The sequence below is a fragment of the Epinephelus fuscoguttatus genome, linkage group LG9 (assembly GCF_011397635.1).
Source record: "Epinephelus fuscoguttatus linkage group LG9, E.fuscoguttatus.final_Chr_v1".
Classification (NCBI taxonomy): Eukaryota; Metazoa; Chordata; class Actinopteri; order Perciformes; family Serranidae; genus Epinephelus; species Epinephelus fuscoguttatus.
Window position 1 is genome coordinate 39,089,350 of NC_064760.1, and position 22,518 is coordinate 39,111,867.

Sequence of the window (22,518 nt, forward strand, 5' to 3'; positions counted from 1 at the left end):
AGTTTTGAATCTAATTTTCAATACTGGGCTATGATTACAAACCAAAAATAATAGTTGAAAAAAGATGGTGATATTTTAAGTTAGGACAACTTCTAATTCATAATCATTAAAGAATTTGAAAGCATGAGAAATTAGCTGGTTCCTATATTAAGAGGCAAAAACATAAACTACTGGACTATCTCACAAATTATATACAGTACATATGAGAAAACACATTGAGGTAAAACTCAACACAAAACATTATTATGTTATATATAATAATAATAATAATAATAATAATAATAATAATGATAATAATAATAAACATTATTAGGGAAAAAAATCTATTTCAATGTTGTTATGAAACCACTCAGTAGCTGCTCATTCTATAGGCGACATATATGATTGTGTAGGGTGCCAGCCAGATGGGGGTGCCAAACTTGCCCCCCTTAAGGCACCAAAAGTGCTAGTTCGGCATTGAAGCCAGACACCATTTTGATGGTGTTGGGGGCAATCATAACACAGTGGGTGCGGTTACATGATGGCTTCTCATTCAGAATGAAATAAATCTGAATGAAATCATTCAGAATTAAAGTCTTTCCAGGTAGTTTACATGAGAAATATTCATTCCGAATGAGGGTTTACACGGGAGATCAGTTTAATCGCCTTTATTCAGGTCTGCGCAAGGTTTGGGGCAGGGAAGGTTTCTGATTGGATAGGGGGCGGGGTGGATGACACGTGTTTACATTTACTGGAAGAAAACACTGTAGTCCTCACTCCGGATAACAAGATGCTTGACGATCCCGTTCTTAGTGCCTTTTTCAGGCTTGTTTTGCTTATATTCTTGAAGCAGCAGTACGACAACAACCTTGTTCTGCTAATGCTTCATCTGTTGAGGAGGAGAAGGGAGGCAGAAGACCGTGCTGTGGCGAATGGAAACCGGTGAGTGCAACGAGTCTGACTGCTCTATCTCAGCCCGTTGCTATGCGCGCTATATACGTCATTGCGCCAGAAGGCCAAGGAAACGAGCATGCGCAGAAAGACCGGAATGAACTTAAAGAGGAGTGAGTGTATACAAGTGCGAGAAATTCTTTCATTCGGAATTAGAAACAGAATATTCCAGGCCCTTACATCGGATTGAATTTTCAATCCCATTGGTCATTTTCATTCTGAATTAGGTGTTTACATGATCACTTTTAATAGGAATGAACTTTCATTCTGAATGAAAAGGGAACAAAACTGTCCATGTAAACGCACTCAGTGTTGCAATTGTCCCCGGTCTCCCCCAAAAGCTGTTCAGACAGTCCCGTAGTATGGTGTTTTCCAAAGCTAGTGCTTTTTTAGTATAAAATGTCCTCCTTGTGTTGTCAGAGACTTTTCAGAGACTGTACTGGCGGTAGTACAACTTTTCTAGATGCACAACTACCAAGTCTAGCGTAGGCTATTTGCATACATCCCACTGAAATAGATAAAGGCAACGTTTCCACGTTTTACTGTAAACCAAAACCTGGCACTTTGACTCTGACCTTTGCTACAAGACAATGGCAAAACATTGTGACCTACACACACACACACACACACACACACAGCAGGTACGTGTCAGTGAAGGGCATAAGGCTGGTGTTTTAATTTGGAGAGTAGATAACATGATGTTATCAGGACAGAGAGATGACAGACTGACAGACAGACAGAGACAGACAAAAGGAGACGACAGGGTATAGGCTATGGAGAAACACAGAAAGATGCAGACAACATTTCCAGATAATATAAATATTTAATCACTATGTTTTCTTTCGAATGATTAACAGTATTGTAATGTACATATATAGGATTTGTGTATATGTGACAAATGTTTAAGGTTTTTACAGGATGCCACATTAGAGCCAGTGATAACTGAATCTTCTTTATATTTCTTTCTATCTATACAATACTAATTCATATGTTGAGCGACAGTATAAGTATCTGCGTGTAAATTTTGAATCCTGAAGATACAACCCAAGGCTTCTGCAAACTATTTTTGATGTGCACACGTGTGTGTGAAGGACACTGGTATCAGCAGAGGGAGAGGACTGATGTTTGAAGGCAGAAACAGTAGAGACGATGACCTGATGAGAGATGGACAGATAAATGGACAGATAGATGGAGATGGAGACAGAGAGGGGGATAGGCTGAGAGGATTAGAGGAGCAGAGGTGGTGCTCTGTAGCACTGGGACATGATACACTACAAACACACACATACAGTACATGCTTTGTATGGTGAGTTACAGCAGGTTGAAGGTAGCAGATTTACAGCTAAGGACACTGTTTCCTGTGGAGCAGTGGTACATGGTGCAAAGCACAGTGAAGGGCATGCAGCATGTGTGAGTCCATTTCTGTCAGTCTCCAACATTTTATGATGTCTGATAGAAATGAGTCAGGAACCTAAAACCTCTCTTTTAGTAAACTGTAGTTTTTCTTTGTTTAACTTTAAGATATTGAATAGTTTGAATTCTAATAGCAAGTGATGTAGCAATCATTATTTTTCTTAGAATACTGATTTAAGTCTCACCACACCAGACACACCAAACCCACATCAAAGAACTAGCTGCAATGATAGCCGACCATTGTTTCGCCTCACATTGCCTGTGTCTCAGCCAAAAAGTAGCACATGAACACACCGCAAAGACTACAGCCAGCAGCCAGCACGTATGCGCTGTGCCTGCATGAGAGGAAATAGATCTCCACACCAGCAGGTGGCGGTTGTTCAAAAAGGGAAACCAGAAGACCCTTGTGGCACTAGTCAGCCAGTTAACACATTAACAACACAAAGAACAAATGATACTTACCATGCACAACACCACCAATGTGTACTCATCCCAACTTTCACGCCTACATATGAAGGTATCCTCTTGCCTCTGTTGTTGACAGCGTGTCAAGTTACATTTGTTACGTACATTATGTCTTTTCAAAATACACTTCTGTTTTCACAGGAAATGTACAGTTTTTATGCTCATTAAATGCAGACAGTCTTTTTCAAAATACACTTAACAACACTGGTGAACCACCTCATATTTATGTTCCTTGTACAGAAAAAGTGTGTGGTTAGGTTTAGAATAAAAATCATGGTTTGGTTCAACCTTCACATGGGAAGCAAACATTGGGCTCCTGGGTAAAAGTCTGGAGTTTGTTGGGCCTGGGCCTTGTTGTGTTGGTGTCTGATGCCAGTATCACTGATAAAGCAGCAGTATCAGGAAATCTTTCTGCTAAAGAGTTCAGTGGCTAAAGGAAAATAATCTTACCTCATATGACAAGTTTGTTTCAGTCTTTCTCCCTCTTGACTATCTCTTGTTTTACTTTCCTCACTTGCATTTCTCTTCTTTCTCTTACTTAGCTGAACCAAAGATACTGGATTACTCCAAGATGGCCCACCTACAGTATACTCCCATTGTATGAAATGGTATACATTTCCGGTCTCCTAAGTAGGCGTTGCCCCCTGTACCCCAATCAAAGACGATGGAGAACCCAACCTCACTTCTGTCAACATGTGTGTACCCTTACTGGCCGTAAGCTAAATAAATAAACGGTCCGTGAAAAAAATATTTGTTCCAGCGGATGTCTTAGTTACAACATGATTGAGCTAACTGGAGTAGTTTCATGTCGTATCCGACAGCGGGAGGCTTTTAACAGATGACGTCCTGATGTTAGCTTTGCTGCTGCTGTTAGCTGTCCCTGTCAGCTGCAGCCACTGATGCTTTCTAGACATCGTGATTTCCCAAAACTGAATAAATACCACACATAGCAACACAAAACTGCTTTGCTAGCTCAATCATGTTGTAACTAAAATATCCGCTGGAAAAAATATTTTTTTAATCAAGTGTCTTTGGCGAAACTGCACTGATTTCAGCACCAGAGAGGAGATATCTGTTGCCAGATCTCGCGAGAGTGTGTTGTTGAGACAGAGACAGGTCTTGAACAAAGTCAATTTTCTCCTGATTTGTCCGTCTGAAATTTGCCATTTTGGTGTCGGAATGTTCTGAAGATATGTGGCTTGTGATAAATGGGTCGAATATTTGCTTCCGTGACTATGGGGCGAAAGAATCAGCCATAATCTGTAATCACGTTCATTTCTCCCACTGAAGTCAATGGACTCAGGACCTGGTGTTAGTCTCCTAAAGGGCCGTGGTGGTCGTGAACTCCACGTGACACTGATACAGGAAACTGACTCGCAGTGGATCGTCATGGTTTTTCCACCGTCTTTGGCTAAACTGCCAGTCAGAGCAATTTCATTTTCCGACGGGTTCCTCTGAAAAAACCCGACAGGGACAGACAAGGGGTGAAGGTGCAGGACACACCGCAAAGATGAGGGTGACAGAGGCTCACTTATGGCCCAACGTTGACCGACAGCCAACCATAGGCTTGGTTTTTAACCCATGGAAACTGCTTCAGATTTTCATGAAAACCACTGAAAGAAATTTTCAATGACTTACTTAGTCTAGTTCCAGTCGCCAAGAGCACAACTGGAAGTGATGTGAGGACAGTGGCTCTTTGTCGCATCTGAAAATCCTTAAGTCTTTTAGGAAGGGCAGTTTTCAAACCTGCCTTGGTTACTTCAGTTGAATCGAACGATGGAGGGTTAACCTCCTTGGTGTGGTCCGTTTGGGCAGGTGTGAACACACACCAAAACAACCTGACCTAAAACTTGTTAAAGAGGTGATCTCACCCTGGTCACAAACAAACTTTGGTACGGTTTATTTGTGGTGAGAACTTGATCCAACCTTGATGCAACCCAGCAGGAGGAAGCTTTGCACCTTTATTGGATTAAACTATCTCGTGTAGCCAGCTGTACTGTGCTTGTGTGAGTACTTTGGCTACAAAAAGTCTACGCTTGCCCTCTGTATCACATCAGTGCTAAACACTTGTAAGCTGTGTTGAAGACCGCAGGCACACCTGATGGATCTTTGGAAATGTTTCCAGCTCATTTCACCTCATGTTGGCTCGTGGTAAATGTGATGCAGTTGTCCCTCCATTTTCAATTTGGAAAGATGAGAAACCACGAGGTTTCCAACAACAAAATTCCCACCAACTGCCGTGTGAACACAAACCAAACTGGAGACAGTACGCAACTTTGCAACAAACTGGTCACTGATTCAGACCAGAGCAAACAAACCAAAGGTGTGCAAACGCTCTCTCACTGCACCCTGAGTGAATACCTGGTCTGTTAGTCCAAAGTTCCAGCAGCGTTGTCACAGTGACATCAGAGCAGAGGGAGAAAACACTGAGAGCAGGAGGGTGGCTGCTGTGTGTTCTGTTAATGACCACAGGATTTATTCAATAAACCGTTTGCTTCTTAATTAATACTCTAATTAGACTTCCTTCCTCTCACTGCCACCCAACCACACACACACACACACACACACACACACACACGCAATGCAATTGAGGTGGTGACCTTGTGATAACCTATGTGTTCATCGTTCAATGACCATGCCCCAGCACACACACACACACACACACACACAATGGAAGCGTGCACCAGTAGTACACAGTGATAACACACACTCTCTATCTCTCATGCAAACACACACACCTTGGACATTACCATCCATAGTGCAGCTGTGCCTCCCCCTGACAGCTGGATATTATCCACAAAGACTCAGATTGAATATATTCATCAGTGGTCCGGCCCACGCCGCCTTAATGGCCATTGAGAATTAATTAATGAGTGTGAGGGACAGAAGACACTGCAGGGAGAAAGAGAGAGGTGTAATGTAACAGGAAACACTGGCTGCCGAAGTTATTCAAAGAAATACCTGTAACAAATAAACCTGTTTAACTTTCACAGGATCCATTAGATGGAAAGAGAGACAGGAAGGAGTTAGATTTGAATCAGGAGAGCAAGAAAAGGTGAAGAACCCCATTTGACTCCTGTGGTTGAGGTCACTACCGTTTGTTTAGGCCTAATTGGAGGATGATAACTGTGAGTGTCTGTGTGTATATGTGTGTGTGTATGTTCATACGCGTGTGTCACAGCTCCATAAAAATCAAATACAGTACAATGTCAGAAATAGACAACCTCCAAAAATATTGGATTTCAGTGTTCTCATATGAGTATATGTATAACATGTCTGAAAAATATGACAGCTCGTTAAGCACTCATTTGTGTCATTTAATGCTCAAAGCATTTATTCAGACACACCTCTGTGGGCGTGACGTTAAAGGGACAGTTCGCCCTCAGAACAAAGATACATATTTTTCCTTTTCCTTTAGTGCTTTTTATCAATACAGGCTGTTTTGGTGTGAGTTGCTGAGTGTAGGAGATATCGACTGTAGAGATGTCTGCCTTCTCTCCAATATAATGGAATTAGATGGCACTCAGCGTGTGGTGCTCAAAGTGCCAAAAATTACATTTGAAAAACTCAACATCAATTTCTCTTTCCAGAAATTATGACCGGGTTACTGAAGATAATCCACACACTTTGTTGTGAGCAGTTTCATGTAGGAATTATTTTCTTTCTACCAAACTACACTCACCAACTGTATCACTGCGCAAAAGGTAGAGTACATTTACTACTACCACTGAGCTAACTAACGTCACACTTCAGCCAAGGAGAACATCATTAATGTTTACATCACATGCTGTCACAAGTGCGAGCCTCTCGTCCCTGAGTAGATGCACACTACCTTCTGAGCAGTAATACGGTTGGCAGAGTCATACCGTTTGCGGGTGTAGTTTGGTAGAAAGGGAGTAGTTCCTACATGAAACTGCTCACAACAAGGTGTGTGGATTATCTTGAGTAACTTGGTCATAATTTCTGGACAGAGACATTGCTGCTGAGTTTTTCAAATTTTTGGCGCTTTGAGCACCACAAGCTGTGTGCCATCTAGTTCCATTATATTTGAAAAAAGGCAGACATTGCTACGGCCAGTATCTCCAACACTCTGTTACTCACATCAAAACTATCTAGACTGATAAATAGCAGCACTGGTAAAAGGAAAGATGTGTAATTTTGATTTGGGAATGAACTGTCCCTTTAACTGCTGCATTAATCAATATTTATATAGTCACAATGTTTCAACTGATGTGTCATATAAACAGGGTTAATCCTATGAACTGACAGTGAATTATCACCAACCCAGCGGTTTCCCTCAGCTCTACAGTGTTTTAGCAGATTTCAGCTAATTTGTTTTGGTTTTACAGCCCGCAACTTGACTGTTTTAGTTTACTCTCACATCTCCATTAACCTGGTTTCAGGCAGCTGTTTTCAGTGAAAAGCTCTTTACACCACACAAAGGTTACACACAGACTAGCTGGTGAACAAAGTGGAGCGCTTAGCAACTACTTATATTTGGCGACCTCCTGAGTCAAAGCTATATTGTATTTTCTAGTGGGAAAGCTGATAAGGTTAATTTACAGAAATGTATTTGCCAAGAATATGAAGAGCGATTATTTTTTATCATTTATCAAGCAAACATCACAGACGCACAGGTATTCTCTGATTCCAGCTTCTCAAATGTGAGGATTTGCTGCATTCTCTGTTTTATGTAATTGTAAATGGAGTATCTCTTTGGGATTTTGTAATCACAGCTGTTCACTATTTTCCAACATGTTATAGATTGATAGATTACAATTTGTAATGCCACATCTATGTTTAATCAGCTGAGCTACACCAATATGATGCTTTAGTTTAGACCTTAAGGTCTCTGTAGGGTTGGCTCACATGAAATGTAATGTATCTATGGGATCAGCCGACCAATAGGCTAAAAGGACAGACTTGTGAAGCTGTAGCAGATTTTCAACCAGAGACCTCACCTCAGCACTCTTCAAACACACCAGCCTTTTATCCAATCATTTTACTCCACATTCTTCCTTTTATTTCCATCCAACTGATCCATTTTTTAGTAATTTTATCCAATCAAAGACTCTTTTCTTTATGGTGAATCTTTAATCACTTAACCAGTCTGATCACTTGCCTCCTTCCCCCAGCCACATGTATATAAATGCTCATTATAATATTGTTTCTTTCAGCATAAATGACACTCCTCCGCTTACCTATATCAACTCACAGTCAGCAACACTCATGTAAAATGTTTTAGGGTTACTCCAAATTATCCTGTGAAATGAATAAATGAACGAGTACATCGTAAGTTAGTCTGTATTTGCTTGTTGGTCCACATCTAACTGCATAAAAATACCCTGTTCCATTTACACCAAAATACGGCTGGGGGGAAGGAGAATGTATTTATTCTAGTCATGTCACTCATAGTTTTGCTTTCCTGTGCTGCCATCTTGTGGATTACCGAAAACACTGCAACAAGAAATGTTAACAGAAGTGTCAGTCAGGGCTGTAGCTACTTAGAAACACTAGAGCTAACCCTAAAACACTCCTTACATGCACTCTTAACTTAAGATCGCAAAGTGATTCCAAGTAAAGCATTAATAAGATCCTTTATCTGAGATAAAGCCAGAGCTACAAGGACAGGGATTGTTGGACTTCGATTCATAAGGGCCCCCGAAAAAAGACCACATTGAATGCTGATGTTACTGTGTGTCTGCTGGATGTGCAAATGGAAAATTGTTTGCTTACACATTCACCATCACATCTCTATGTGGTGATAATATGATAATGTTGTGTTTTTGTTCCTATGCCTCCAAGAGGACAAAAATGATCATGGTCATATAAAAGCTAATTAAGTAAACAGACCAAAAAGTGCTATTAAGAAAAGTTAGTCAACAATGATTTTCAGGTAATAAATTCACAACACATTAGTTATCTTTTCCCTTTCCTTTTACATTAGTTATCACATTTTATCTGTGAAAAAGGAAATTGCATTTGATTTGTCGGGGCAGTGTTTCTGGAATTTGCATACTAGTCTTTCAAATGTAGTGTAAATTGACTGAAGCATCATCATTCACCATCTTCTTTAAAGGGGTCAGGAGTTCCTGAGACCAACTGCAAAACCTTGTTGAATAAACCCGAGGATATCCGCCAGTGACGTAAGGTAGTTACCAAGGGCCCCAGTGCATGCAATTGTGACGGGCTCAGTGCACACTAGTTACTAGTTTTAAGGTGCGCACACATCACTGGCAACTGTTTTTAAAAAGCCAAAGCAATATATTGTTTTCCTCCTGTTCATTTCCCTCCACTTTTCTGTTTAAAAGGCATGACTGCTTGCTGGGCTTGTAGATGTGTTCAGCTTGTCAGTCTGTCAGCTCTTCAAGATTTTGCACCTAAACTAACTGCTGTATCATATCATCTTGTCACATGATAAAATAGAGACTTGGTATTAGGCAACATCAACATAGATTTTATTGCATACCTGTGTATGACAAAAATATAAACGAAAACAAGAAATTGTTCATTTAATTGAATAGTGTATGTATGCATGGTTTTTATAGTTCATGTAGAATAATTTAATAAAAGAAAAGAGATGAAAAGAATCACAACAGAGATGGGTTTGCATTTTTTTTAAGGTATATAGCATACAGTAAATGGCACCATTTTTTATTTAATGTGAGTTCTTTGAACACGAGTGTAGATCCGAGGTGGCAATCTAGATCATTCGCAAGGGCCCCCCCACCCTACAAGCCGCCGTGTAAACGCTCATAGGACCTCCTTCCTTTATCCGGCTGAGCAGGAACAACTCCTTACTTGAACAGCAGGTGGCGGTAATGCTTTATTAAAGGCAGTAACATGTTAATGCAATAATAGAAGAAGAAGAACCATAGCAACGGTTAAAACAAAGATGGCGGTCTCAGCTGCTACGCTGTGGTCCACTTTAATCCTACTTTGTTTATTCTTGTTTACTGCCGTCTCTTCCAATGAAAATACAACAAGCTACAACTGGAATACGACGTTTGGTGACCAGAACGTCACATACAACGTTACCGACAGTTACACAACTACGCAGCCTACAGAGTTTGAGTCAACAACCGCAACACCGGGCTCCAGCAGCACAGAGGGGACCAGTCAGCCGAGCCTGCCCGCCGACCCGCTGCCTGTCTCCGGCCAACTGCTCACTCCTGTCACCAACGGTAACCGACTCTGTTAAACACGGTCTCCAGTCGTGTTATATTAAGAATTAGCTTCGGTCTGCATTTGTTGTAATGTGCCACTTACCTGTTTATTATTGTTATTATTATTATAACTTTAAAAATACAAACTGTACATGAATCTAAGTATAAAACACACAAACAGTATATGCATATGTAAACATTACAACCATTTATACATAAAGACAATAGGGATGCACAATATTGGATTTTTCCCCCCCAATATCCAATATATATTTATAACACGATAACTGATACCAATATCGATGTATCCGCTTCTTCCCCACCAAATTTTAGTCAAGTCTCTTCTGTAGTGGAATTAACATCATGTACTATGCATGCATACTCTTATAGCGATGACCCACCAGCAGATGGAGACTATAGATGGAGAATACCTTTCAGCGTATGTAACATTCATTCATTTTGCAAAGTACGAAAAATCATGTTGGCTCATTCTGTTTAATTTTAAAGCCAATAGCGGTCGATACCGATGATGTGCTGATATTATTGTGCGTCTCTAAAAAAAACAAGCTGTAGAAAGTATGTGCTATTGAAAGTAACTAATTGTACATATCTGCTCATTCAGATCTAGTTGCGTATACACACATTGCAGACACATAATGGCCATGTACTATATCTTCATACTGCAAATGCTGTAACCACACCAAGATCATATTTCTGTAGCTCAGAATAGGGTTGCAACAGTATGAGATTTTACTGTATGATGACCGTATCAGAAAATATCACAGTGTCACTGTATTCGTTACAGCACAATCACTATTATCATTATCAGTAAATGAAAATTGGATTGTTGTTGTTGTTGTTGCGCAAATGCTTTTTTTCTTATAACAAGTGCAGGTTAGATTTTGTTAATGGTTGCAGTTTTTCTTTTCCTATTACCTTCATTATTCATTATTACCTTCAATGTTAATACCAAGGTATACCTTGAAACCAGTATGTCACTGCAACTCTAGCTCAGAAGGTGTAGGTAGCTTTGTTAAGTTAAGGAAAGTTTAAGACAAGTGGCTAAACTAGCCTTGTTGTGAGAATGTCTGTCTAACCTGAGCCTTGTTGTGTATTTCAGTCGACAGGTTGTGTCCCTGTGACGAGCACAAGGATGTGTGTGACATCAACTGCTGCTGTGACAGAGTGTGTAGTGAGGAGGTGGCTCTGTTCACCAGCTGCTCAGTGGACACTGTCAGGTAAGCCTTCCATGAGACCACAGGGAGAAGGGACTAGGTTGCTAGTCTGTGTCTGTAATACATTACACTTCCAATGATTCATACGTATCCAGGAGCTGCGAAGCGTCGCTGTTGTAAGAAAGCATGGAACATAAAAGACAGTTGATTTCATTTCCTGTTAATTGTCAATAGACACTGTTCAAATAATGGCGGAGAATGGGCAAATAAAGGTGGCTGGGTAAAACATTGAGGAGGAGCAGAATTACCTGTGCTCCAGCAGCTCACATTGTACATTCAATGTGATGAACTTTTCCACGGCACTAATTCAATCAGTACTACAGCACAGTCATGTCATACTCACCAGTTTGCTGCTCTGAGTTTCTCTTTTTTAACAGAAATACTGTTTTAAATTCACTAATTAACTCCTATTACTGACACTCTGCAGTTTTTTTTGAGTATGATTAAGTCACTGTTCTCCTGCTAACATTTCAAATTAAAAGCCTAGAAGGTTAGAGAGGGATTTGTCTTGCATAGCTAGACCTATCTCCCACTGTGCTGTCGTTGGAGAAGGGTTTGGCTGAATCCATCATAATGCTCTGAACGGTGCTAGTGCAAAACAGTGTTGAAGGGAACTAGAATTGCTGGAACATTTGCGTGAACTTGGAATTTGGGGAGGCGGGCCGGGTATTAAAACGCTAAATCCCTCCAAAAGAAAACATTGCAAGACATTGTATCTTGTAGGTTGCTGGTTTGAAGGTTGTTGTTTTACACACAGCTCTACAACGACAGACGGGTCTGTCTATGTCAGACTGGTTCCATGTAGTGACAGGGATTTTCAAAAAGGTAACAACTAGCAGTAGCAGAGAGGGATGAGAATTTTTTCTGAAATAGGCAGCCAATGGCAGGCCTATACCTGCAGTCTATACATCCTGTGAGCCAGACTAGGAGGGGGTTAAGTCCTTTGAGCCCCTGGAAGGCCTTTAATGTAAAATACCTGAGCAGGAAGTGTTGTTTCAGTGACGGCAGCTTAACAGAGATGGAATGTGGCAAAATGGAAGTGACTTGAAATAATTAGTGATCAAAACAATATTTGTGAGGAAGTGAGAGCAGCGGAGTGTTGAGTGTGACAAGACTGGAAGAAGTTGTTGCACTGATGGAATAAGGGCTGTTGAAATGTCTTATGTTGAGTTTAAGACAAAAGTAAAACACAGAGGAAGTGTTGAGTTTGTGTTAAAAGCAAACAGAATGTTAAAAGAGGAACATTTGAAAAAACAAGGAGGGATCTTCTGAAAATATGACAAAATATGCAACAGAAATAATAATGTGAAACTTTTCATGTTATAACAAGTATATTGTTATAACAAGAACAGTTTGTTGTTATAACATGAAAATATCTTGTAAAAACATTAAAAACATCTTGTTATAACAAGAAACTTTTCATGTTATTACTGATACTGATCAGGTGTTTTTTTTCTGGCATAGCAGCAATACATCTGCGGAAGTTCTCTGATCAGCTGAGATACATAAACTCTCTGAGTCTGGCCACTTTTTTATAATTTACAGTAAATTAATTCAGTTCAACTTGAATTCATATGAAATAAGATGTATTTATGAAACACAGTTTACTTATGAATTCAACACATCCCTTTGTTGAATAGTCTGCTTGCTTGTGGACAGATTTAATGACCTTTTTTCTGTTGTGTATCAGTATGATTCACTGTTTCTTACAGGTACACGTTAGTAATGTCTGTCTCCATACAGTATATGTACGGGCTCATCCTCTGTGTTTGTTCCTTTTTGTTTGCAGTGGCCCAAAGCAGCTGTGCAGCCACGATGTGGCGTCCTACTCTTTAAGGAACACAATAGATGGCTACTCAGAGATACAGTCGTCTGTCCGGAAGGAGACTAATTATGACATCTTCTGCATTCACTCACAGAACCGTGAGTCATTAATGGTGTTTATTTGGATTAGAAATGACCTGTGGCCGAAGGTTTATTAAAGAAACTACCACTTATTATTTAACTCTTACACCAGTCGGTCAGTTAGTAAATATAAATACACCTTAGTGCTAAATTTAAATGATAAGGTTGTTGTTATTTTTCTGATTTTCAGAATAGAAATATAATGCAGAATATTATTGTATGGCTACTTGTAGACTGGTACAGACTATAAATAGTATGCAGGCATGTCACAAAATACTTTATAATGTGTCTGTCTCCATCTCCTAGTCGTCTCAGTCACAGACTGTTTGTTCTGTCCAGGTGTTGATGGATTTTCTCATCCCTCTCCTGCTCTCCCAACTGACAGCAACTTTGACTCACTCTTCAAAGACTTTACCAGCTTTATTTTTGGCTCAGAGGAGAACAGTGTTCAGGTTTCTGCTGCAGAGCTCCAAGCCTCGTCTGGATACCAGGCGAGTCTCTGTTTATCTGTCTATGTTGGTCTCAGACTGAATATTTGTAACAATCACAAAATAGCAATGTTGTTTCTCTGCTGTTGGTTTATGGTTTCAGTATGGAGATGTGATGGTGACAGCAGGAGAGAGTGGACAGATGGGGATGTTCTTGATGCCAGCTCCTGGTGTCACTGCTGACTGTATGGACAACAGTCCTGCAGGTAACATTCATGCATAGTGGTCAGCCCTTAGGTTGACTGCTTTGGCCTGGTGGATGGGCCGACGAGGGGGAGGGTGCCAACTCAATTAAATACACAGTCCACCACCTACTGTCACACCAAATTCCTTTAAAAAATGTACACTTTGAAGTTTCTTTAATGTGTATTATCAGTTACATTTCAGAGTCCAAATGAACCATTCTTCACATCGTTATAAATTAGCTCTAACTCTCAGCACTTATGTAAAAAGAAAATACTTTACTATTAAAGCATGTTCGCTCGTTACTCCAACACCAAGAGCTGAGTTTCATTAACATGGAGAACCATTTGGTTAAAACAGATTGTTGATGCTGTTTCTCCGATCTAGCTCAGCTAAAAGCACAAAAAAATTGACGAGCCTTTAATTCCTTTTACGTAAAACTGTTGCTCAGTAAGCATGGGGAAATACAATCCAATAGTTTATTTAAACCTCAATGAATATTACTTGTGTAAAGTTGGGCTTCAGATAACATATCAATAATGAATCACTCATTTGATCTAGCTCTGAGACAGCGCATCAGAGACAGAGAGAGTTATGACACTCGTTTACAGAACTCCAGGATTGCAGCACCCAGCATATCGACACAACATCTGTTCATCCTGTTAAAACAATACTCACCACTTGGATTCCTTTTTTGAAAAACCCTTTTAATGCTTTTGATCTAAGGACCCTTTTGAACTAAAGAAATATAAATAACTTACAGAGTAATAGAGGAATGGACACATAATTTGCCTTTATGACCGCTTCAGAAGTAGGAAGTCACCACCTTTGTGTTTGTCGTCTCTTTTCTTTACCAAGCTGGTAAATCTGAATGAATCACTGTATTCGTCGGTGCTCATGGTTTTAGTGAAATGAACTGAAGGATTGAATTATGGACAATCTAACCCAGCTCACAATATGTAGCATGTAGCCATACTGATAAAAGTTTAAACATTTATATTTGTATGGGCGATCTAAACAGCTGGCTAACGTTAGCTCTCAAGGGTAGCCAACAACCTGGTTTTATACATCCGAAAAACTGGACATTTAATTGGGACCAGGCTTTTAATTGAAGTGTTATGGTATTTGGTAGCCTTCGACACATGGTAACTTTAACTGGACTTTAACTGGTCCTCACTGAAACACTGAGAGCATCAGAAATAGAAAGACCTTTAGAACATTTCATCCCTCCAAAACACCATATACCAGCATGAGGCAGCATCCATACTGTAGTGGCAAAAAAGGTTGGGCTTTTCCTTTAACCTCTTTTCCAATCTCTTTTTTATCACACATAGAGAGTGCAGGTGCAGTGTGCCAGACTCACAGCCTTCTTTCCAAAAATAATTCCCAAGAGTATTTATCATTCAGTGTTTCTTAGAAGTTACTGCAGAATAAACATAATATGAAAACAAGAAGCAATCAGTTCAGTGTCTTAATGTTTTAACTGAAGCATAGCAGGTTTCATTCACCTGCAGCAGCTGAGGTTGCGGTCAATGTGTTGTCACCTGCCTTCTCCTCACCATGCAAAGCAACTTATAGGATAGCACCCTCACCACCTCTGGAGGGGGCACACTTGCAAACACAAACATCAATAAATTATGTGAATAGAAATAAACTAAAATGCAACTCTTACACATACATAATGTGAAGAACTGATTTTATATTAGTTTAATAAGTTTGCAAAACTACATTTGCTGAACACTTCAACAGTGTCAGAACAACTTCTAACAGCACAAGTCAGTTAAGAGTTTTATATTTCTGATTGGCTCCTCACAGTCACACTCATAAATATGTCGCATGACTGCTGTCATAATACATAACCCACAACAGACTTGGTACAAAGTGCAACACAAATAAAGTGAAACACAGTAAAGGTCTGAATTACAGCCTGTAACAGGAGAAACTCCGTCATCCATTTTTTAAGATTATTTCATCTTTATATGCCATTATTTTTCAGACTGTGTCAATAAGATATTTATTTAAAAGCCAAAGCTTCCAGTTGGTTAAAGGAATAGTCTGACATTTTAGGAAATAACTCTCTTAATCATCTTATCATTGTAATTTCATATTCTAAACATGCTTAAAAGAGTTTAAAGGAAGACTATTTTTTATTTGTATGTGTGTGTTGTTGCTTTAGTTTCTTCTGCCTGTCTCCTCAGCGTTCCTGAAGGATCAGAGCAGTAAGTGTTCCCGCCGTGTGGTCCTGCAGCAGGACTGCAGCACTCTGAGGGCCCTCAGCATGGTCACCTACACAAACATCCAGCTCTTTGCTGTGAGTCTCCCATTAACTCACACATACATGAGTATATCTGAAATGTAAGCTTTTTTTTAATGCATTTTGGCCTTTCGTCCAAATGTAAACTGCATTTTAGGTCACTGAAAATGGATTGTTTGTAAAACTGTCTAGGGTTAAGATATTTAGGGACTTAATTTTCAGTGTTGAAGTGTAGACAGGGAGTAGCATACATGACCAAAAAAATGTAATACATGAATGTACGTGTTACTGTTCCACTATATTGAGGAACAGAGATGTCAGAATGAACTACGGAGGTCACTCCTACTGGTAGCCTTCAAGCAATAGCTTTTTTTCAGGCTTCTGGTTGGCCAACTTCTTCTTCTCCTCCTTCTTCTTCTTCTTCTTCTTCTTCTTCTTCTTCTTCTTCTTTACATTGCTTTAAGGTTACGGTTTTATAACCAAATGCTGGTTTGGCATGCTCTGGACAGCACTTAAGTTGTGTCTTGTGTTGTCATTTGGATGGAGATTTTTCTATAACAGTGCTTGTGTGGATGGAAATATTTATGAGAATAATAGAGACAAAACCTTGATTTCACCTTAGGAGATATATACTGTGATTAAAGGGCTGATTAAAGGGACTTTTACATTTTGTAATTTACTTTTTGGTGAGCTCACTTTCTGAATCTGATTCAGCTATATTCCTCTACCTGCTTAACTAATGGACATTTACCAGAATTATTTCAGGTAGCTAGAAAACATCTCTGGGTGGACCTTTCCTTTTTATTCATTTGGTAACAGGGATGTTTGTTTATAAGATGAATAAGCTACTGTAGTGAAATGCTTAAAATACAAAAAGAAACTTAACAAAGAAAGAATCAGTTGATGTTTATTTAAAGATGTTTAACTAAATCTTTTCCATTCTACAGGGGAGGAATAAAGATGCAGCTGTAAGTATGACTGCTTTTTGTTTGACTCTGAAACAATCCATCAGTTTTTAGTTGAACCACAGAAATTTAACAACTATATTGATCAGTGAATAATCATTTTAGTCAAGTAAGCATCAGAGGTTAAATGCTACAACTTTGTCTTCTTTAAACACGTTATGCCAAATGATGCCTTCATATACTGAATGTGTGTAAAGCAATGATGTGAAGAGCTGTTTGTCTTCACCCTACTTGATATTATATTTGTTTTTGTTGGTTAGCTGATAAACACTTTTAAAGGTACGCCCCTGGTTTTCGTTTTAATTCCCAATAGAGCCTCCAAATCCCATAATGACCTCCCAGCTCAGTGTTGGTGTTTTGAAACCCAGCTGAGAGGAAGTCTGGGGAACATGCAGGGGTTATTGGTTGCTTTAAAATAACTATGGAGCTGCATCAAGGTCTGTGTTAAAAACTTAAACATGCATATGCCTAAACAGGAAATTTAGCAAGACACCAACATTCTTTTTGCGCAAAGACATACAGCCCTCAAAAACATGTCGCATGCCACATAGTGCAATAGGACACAAAAAGTTGAGGTTAACTGCCGCAATATGAGTACAGGAAACATTTTTGCATTTACTAAGAAGAAGGAAGTATTTAGTTATTTTCACATTTGCATTGACACCACACTAAACTTTTTGCTCTGCTCTATTTAATCAAACCATACTAGAAGTGTCATTTGTCATTAGTTAGACCTGTTTTTTCTACCTTCTAATCTCATGGAATTCCATTCATTTTAGCATGGTATGAAAATAAATCAATGGGAACTTGAATCTTGATCTATTGGATCTGTCATATCACATTGAGACATGTAATCCACCACAGTGAAGATGCTGTCTGCTTTTACTGTTTCTTTGATGCACTGCAAACTGTTTTGATGAGTCTGTGCTTTAAAGGGGACCTTTTATGCTTTTCCTTTTTTCTGCAATATGTATGTATAACGTTACAATAGCACGTGTTACACAGAGATCACACTGTAGGGAAGATACAAATTCCCTAGTTTATGCGATTTTACACAGAACCAAATGACAGCAAATTCATGTTGCTCCAGTGTGTGATTTTAGACTGCATGCTGGGATCAGGGAAGCAAAGGAGGTGTGATGAACATAACATGTAATACAACAGCATTGGTCTTTGGTGTGACATGTGACATATACAGTAAGTATCGACAGCGCTTTATAAACAGTAACAATGGCGTTAACATGGCGATAACAACCATTTACCGTCACTGTTATATGGCGGCTGATCTTGTCATCTGCTCGGAGGGTAAGAAGCTCCTGGATCTCATTGTTTTCCAAATTTGCAGACATTTTTGGTCACTGTTCTTATTTGAGTTAGCTGCTAATGGCTATCAGCTACCTTTTAAATCTCCCGGCAGTGGGTTGCACATATAACATGTCGTCAAAATGTCACACCCGTTCCACCCACGATCCTGTCTTGCCAGCTGTCCCATTTATACTGACGTAGTTTCGGCACTATTCTCCATTACAGTCATTCACTGGCTACAGTAATGGTGCAGAGACCCCAAGATAAGGAAGATCTGGAAATGGTGACAAATCAGAGCAAAATAGGCTTTTTTGGGAGGGGGACTTATAGAGATAGGCACCTAAATGTATTATTTCAGATAGAGAGTGAATACAGGTGTTCCAGTATAGACAGTGTGAGGAAAATAAAGTATGTGACCATTAAAGCATGTAATCATGTTGTAGTAGAAACCCAAAATACAAGTGTAAACCTAAAAATGGGCATAAAAGGTCCTCTTTAATTACCTCATTATAACAACATAGCCTTGAAAAATGGAAATGAATGGCTTCCTGTAATGCACTGAAATAAAATCAATTGTAACATTGACAGTATACAAACTGTAACTCTGTACACTAAAGATGAATCTGCTAGATATTTGGGTTAAATATTAATAAAAGTGGACTAATGTGTTCGTCTGTGATGTTGCTGGAGGTTGTTCCTGTGGAGCTGGCCTCAGTCATCCTGCAGTCTGTAGATGGGACTCAGACAGAGCTAAAGATGAGTGATGGAGAAATCCTCAATCCTGTTCTCCTGAAGCCAACCCTCTGTGCTAATGTGGTGCTGAAGGTGAGTCACCCACACTCCAACACAACATTCTGAAGGGCCCTACCTGTATTTTTGGATTAAAAGCTGCCAATGTAAAAACATGTATGCAATGTACATGTATGGAGTAGGGCTGGGCAATATATCGATTATATTGATATCATGATATGAGACTAAATATCACTGTAGATTTTGGACATTGTAACATCTTAAGTGTTGTCTTTTCCTGGTTTTAAAGGCTGCATTACAGTAAACTAATGTAATTCTTTGAACTTACCAAACGGTTGTATCTGTTCTTTTATTTGCCTATACCCTCGTAATCATTATATCCACATTACTCATTATAGGTCACACAAGTGACTGAAATTGTAGATCTAAAATGAAAACTCTGGCCAATAGAAGAAGTCATTGTCTGTTGGACAAACTACATATTTTTGTGTCCGTAGGTTGCCTATGTGATAAAGTACAACCCAGCCGGTGAGGTAGTGAATGTGACGGTGTCCCTGGTGCTTGGATTTGTCCGTGAAGCTGCGCTGTCCCCACAACAGGAGTTTCACATCACATTTGTCCAGGTAGTGTCTCAACAAGAATTGTCTACTTACTGTGGAGTGTTATCCACAAAAGGGGTGGTTTTCCAGTTAAGGAAATCTTAGGAGTGCTGTGTTGCATTCAGAACTACTGTTAGATTAGATACAGTATTAGCTACAAAACAGGCTTAATAAAAAAAGGTCAGTATGATTCAAAGGTTGCTGCAGCGAGGGATGGGGTCATTGCTGGTTCTGGATTGGACTGCATTTTGAGGGCAGCTCAGCTGTCTTTTCTTTGGTTTACATTTTAACAAGCCTCTCAGACAGCGAGGGGGAAACAGACCAGCAGCAGTGAATGGATACACTAGGGCAGTGGTTCTCAACTGACTAAAAGTGGGTTGCGGGTCCATTCTGAATGGACCACATGTTACTCGCGAATGTGACAAGTTTGTAAAAAACACACTTTGTTTTGAAGTAGAATAAATTTCCAGCACAAGCTTAAATTTTGAAGCGCTGTCTCCTGCTGTAGAGTGAATAAATAATGTACAGCTACCAGACACAGCAGCAACCTAGCTCGAGGACATGGCCAAATGGAAGTACGACACTGAATATATTAAACTTTGTGGAACTTGATTAAAGACTAAGCAGAAATTTAGACCTTGTGGCTGGACCACTTGGGAACCACAGGACTAGGCTAAAGTCATAAAATGTTGGGGTGTCAGTGGCTTAGTGGATAGAGCAGGCGCTTTGGTGTGAAAGTGTAATATTTCTGATGTAACAAATCTTTAAACCTACAGCTGAGCCTAATATTGTCTTTTACTTTATACTCACAACATTCATATTGGTTTAAATAAACAATTTAATAGTATAGGGTCTTACACAGCATTTGGATTAAGTGTTGAATACCAACATAATAGCAGAGACACCAACACATTTGATTCCACAGCCTCTACATATTAATGTCTCACATGGGAAACATACAGATACACAGATTACATCGACATTTGGTCATAAATACATACATTATTGCCCCTGCATACATATATACTCACAGGTACTTCAGTGTTTACCTGCCCACTGCCATAGCTACCACTGAGGACTCAAAGTCCGGCCCCCAGCAGCTTTTACCATGGGCTGCTTTTATATGTGGATCTTTTAATAAAGACAGTCTGTGTGCACCTGTCTGGATGGTGTGAGTGTACAGGAAGTCTTGAAGAGATAAAGAAATAGGCACAGGTAGCGTGCTACGGATGATGTAGTCATCTGTAGCACGCTACCTGTGCCTAGACTACAGACACTCTTGATAATACAGTAGCAAAGATCATTGGCTATGAGGGTTGCTCGGTTGATCCTGTAGGTTTTAAGTCTGCCTGACCCTCTACTCTTGAGGAAAGCTGCAAAATGATTTTTGAGACTTACAGCAAGTCAAGTTTCCCTTTCACATTGTTATGGGGTGGTGAGAAAATCTATCCATTCGTGTTAGTAGACTCTGATTGACTGAAAATAAATAAATTGTGCACAAACTGTAAATGTAATAAATTAAAAGTAGTTTTGAGACTAATGTGAGTAATGTACTTTATCTTGTGTGTATTAAACAGGAGGATATGGAGGAGGTGATCGTCCACTACAGTGGAAATCCAGGTTATGTCGTTGGACTACCTCTTGTGTCTGGAACAAAAACAACAGAATATCCTTTACCTCCCTGGACACTGGCTTTCCCTCAACTTGACCTACAGACAATATGAGTGAGCAGTAGTAGTAAGGGTTAAGAGTAGTTTGACAGAGTTTGATGAAAAGGGGATGTTCTGATGTGCTACAAAGCCCAGGGTTTGTCCTTAACAGTTGTCATCACAGGGATTGCTCGAAGCATCGACCCCAGAGACACACTGTCTCTTCTCCACAGTACAGAGGACCAGGACTGTCTGCAGGGACCACATCGGCGCTCCCCTGTCCTGTTTGGTGTGGACTCTGTGTCTGGCTGCACATTAAGGCAGGATATCCTTATACTCAACAAATCTGATCACTGTACAGATACAGGTGCTTCCTCATGTTGTAATACTTATGTGGTGGCTTGTCTTGTCCCTGTAGACTGGAGGATGCTGCCAACTGCTCCCTGGTCTTCCAGGTGCTTTTGGATGTTCTGAGAGGACCAAACCATGCTCTGTATGTGGCTTCCTTTGGAAACTCGCCGTTAGACTATCCACTGGACTGGGTATCAATCAAGAGCAACTTTAATCCTGGGGTGAGCACAGTTTGACAACATCTGATTGGAGAAGTCATCAGGAGGACCTATTATCAAATCTGACTGGTTTATAAATTTTAAATATATTGTATATTTTCACACTGTACGTGTTTCCACGAAAACACAGTATGTGCTTTATGTTATGTCCACAATCCAGCAGTATGTTTGTGTTTTGCAGGACGCACAAAGTTGCAGCATCCCGTTGTCACTTCATTTAGAAATTGAATGGACCAAATATGGATCCTCGGTGAACCCCCAAGCTCAGATTGTGAGCATCACAGAAGTCATCCAAACCAACACCACCAGTTTGGTGAGACTTGCTTTTGCATAAATGCTTCCAGGTTTTTACATACAAATAAAAAAGATGCAATCTAATCATTTCTACTGTCTGACTGTCTTGTCCTCCCACAGGACACTTTGTCTGGAGGCAGCAGCATCTTGTCAATCAGGAGCTCTGTGACCTTCATACCAGTTTCTGCTGCCGCTCTTCCTGGTTACAGAGCCATGCCCACCATCGATGCCAAACTGCCCTTTGACTTCTTCTTCCCTTTTGTCTGAACACTCCATGTAGACTTATCTTCCCTCTGTTTGTATGATCGTGTTCCTGTAAATTGTGTAAATAATGTATATAGGATGTTT

The 22,518-nt window shown here is 39.8% G+C and overlaps 1 protein-coding gene across 1 annotated transcript; it reads left to right on the top strand.

Moving 5' to 3' along the window:
- Positions 1 to 9,692: 9,692 nt before the first annotated feature.
- On the top strand, positions 9,693 to 22,500 carry tctn1 (tectonic family member 1). The gene is made up of 14 exons (XM_049585639.1): positions 9,693 to 9,992; positions 11,095 to 11,212; positions 12,999 to 13,132; positions 13,454 to 13,605; positions 13,706 to 13,808; positions 15,984 to 16,096; positions 16,987 to 17,007; positions 19,000 to 19,134; positions 19,557 to 19,682; positions 21,236 to 21,324; positions 21,490 to 21,627; positions 21,726 to 21,879; positions 22,058 to 22,189; positions 22,291 to 22,500. Exons 1-14 carry the CDS (start codon positions 9,704 to 9,706, stop codon positions 22,435 to 22,437), a joined length of 1,851 nt encoding a protein of 616 aa, XP_049441596.1. The 5' UTR covers positions 9,693 to 9,703; the 3' UTR covers positions 22,438 to 22,500.
- Positions 22,501 to 22,518: the final 18 nt, after the last annotated feature.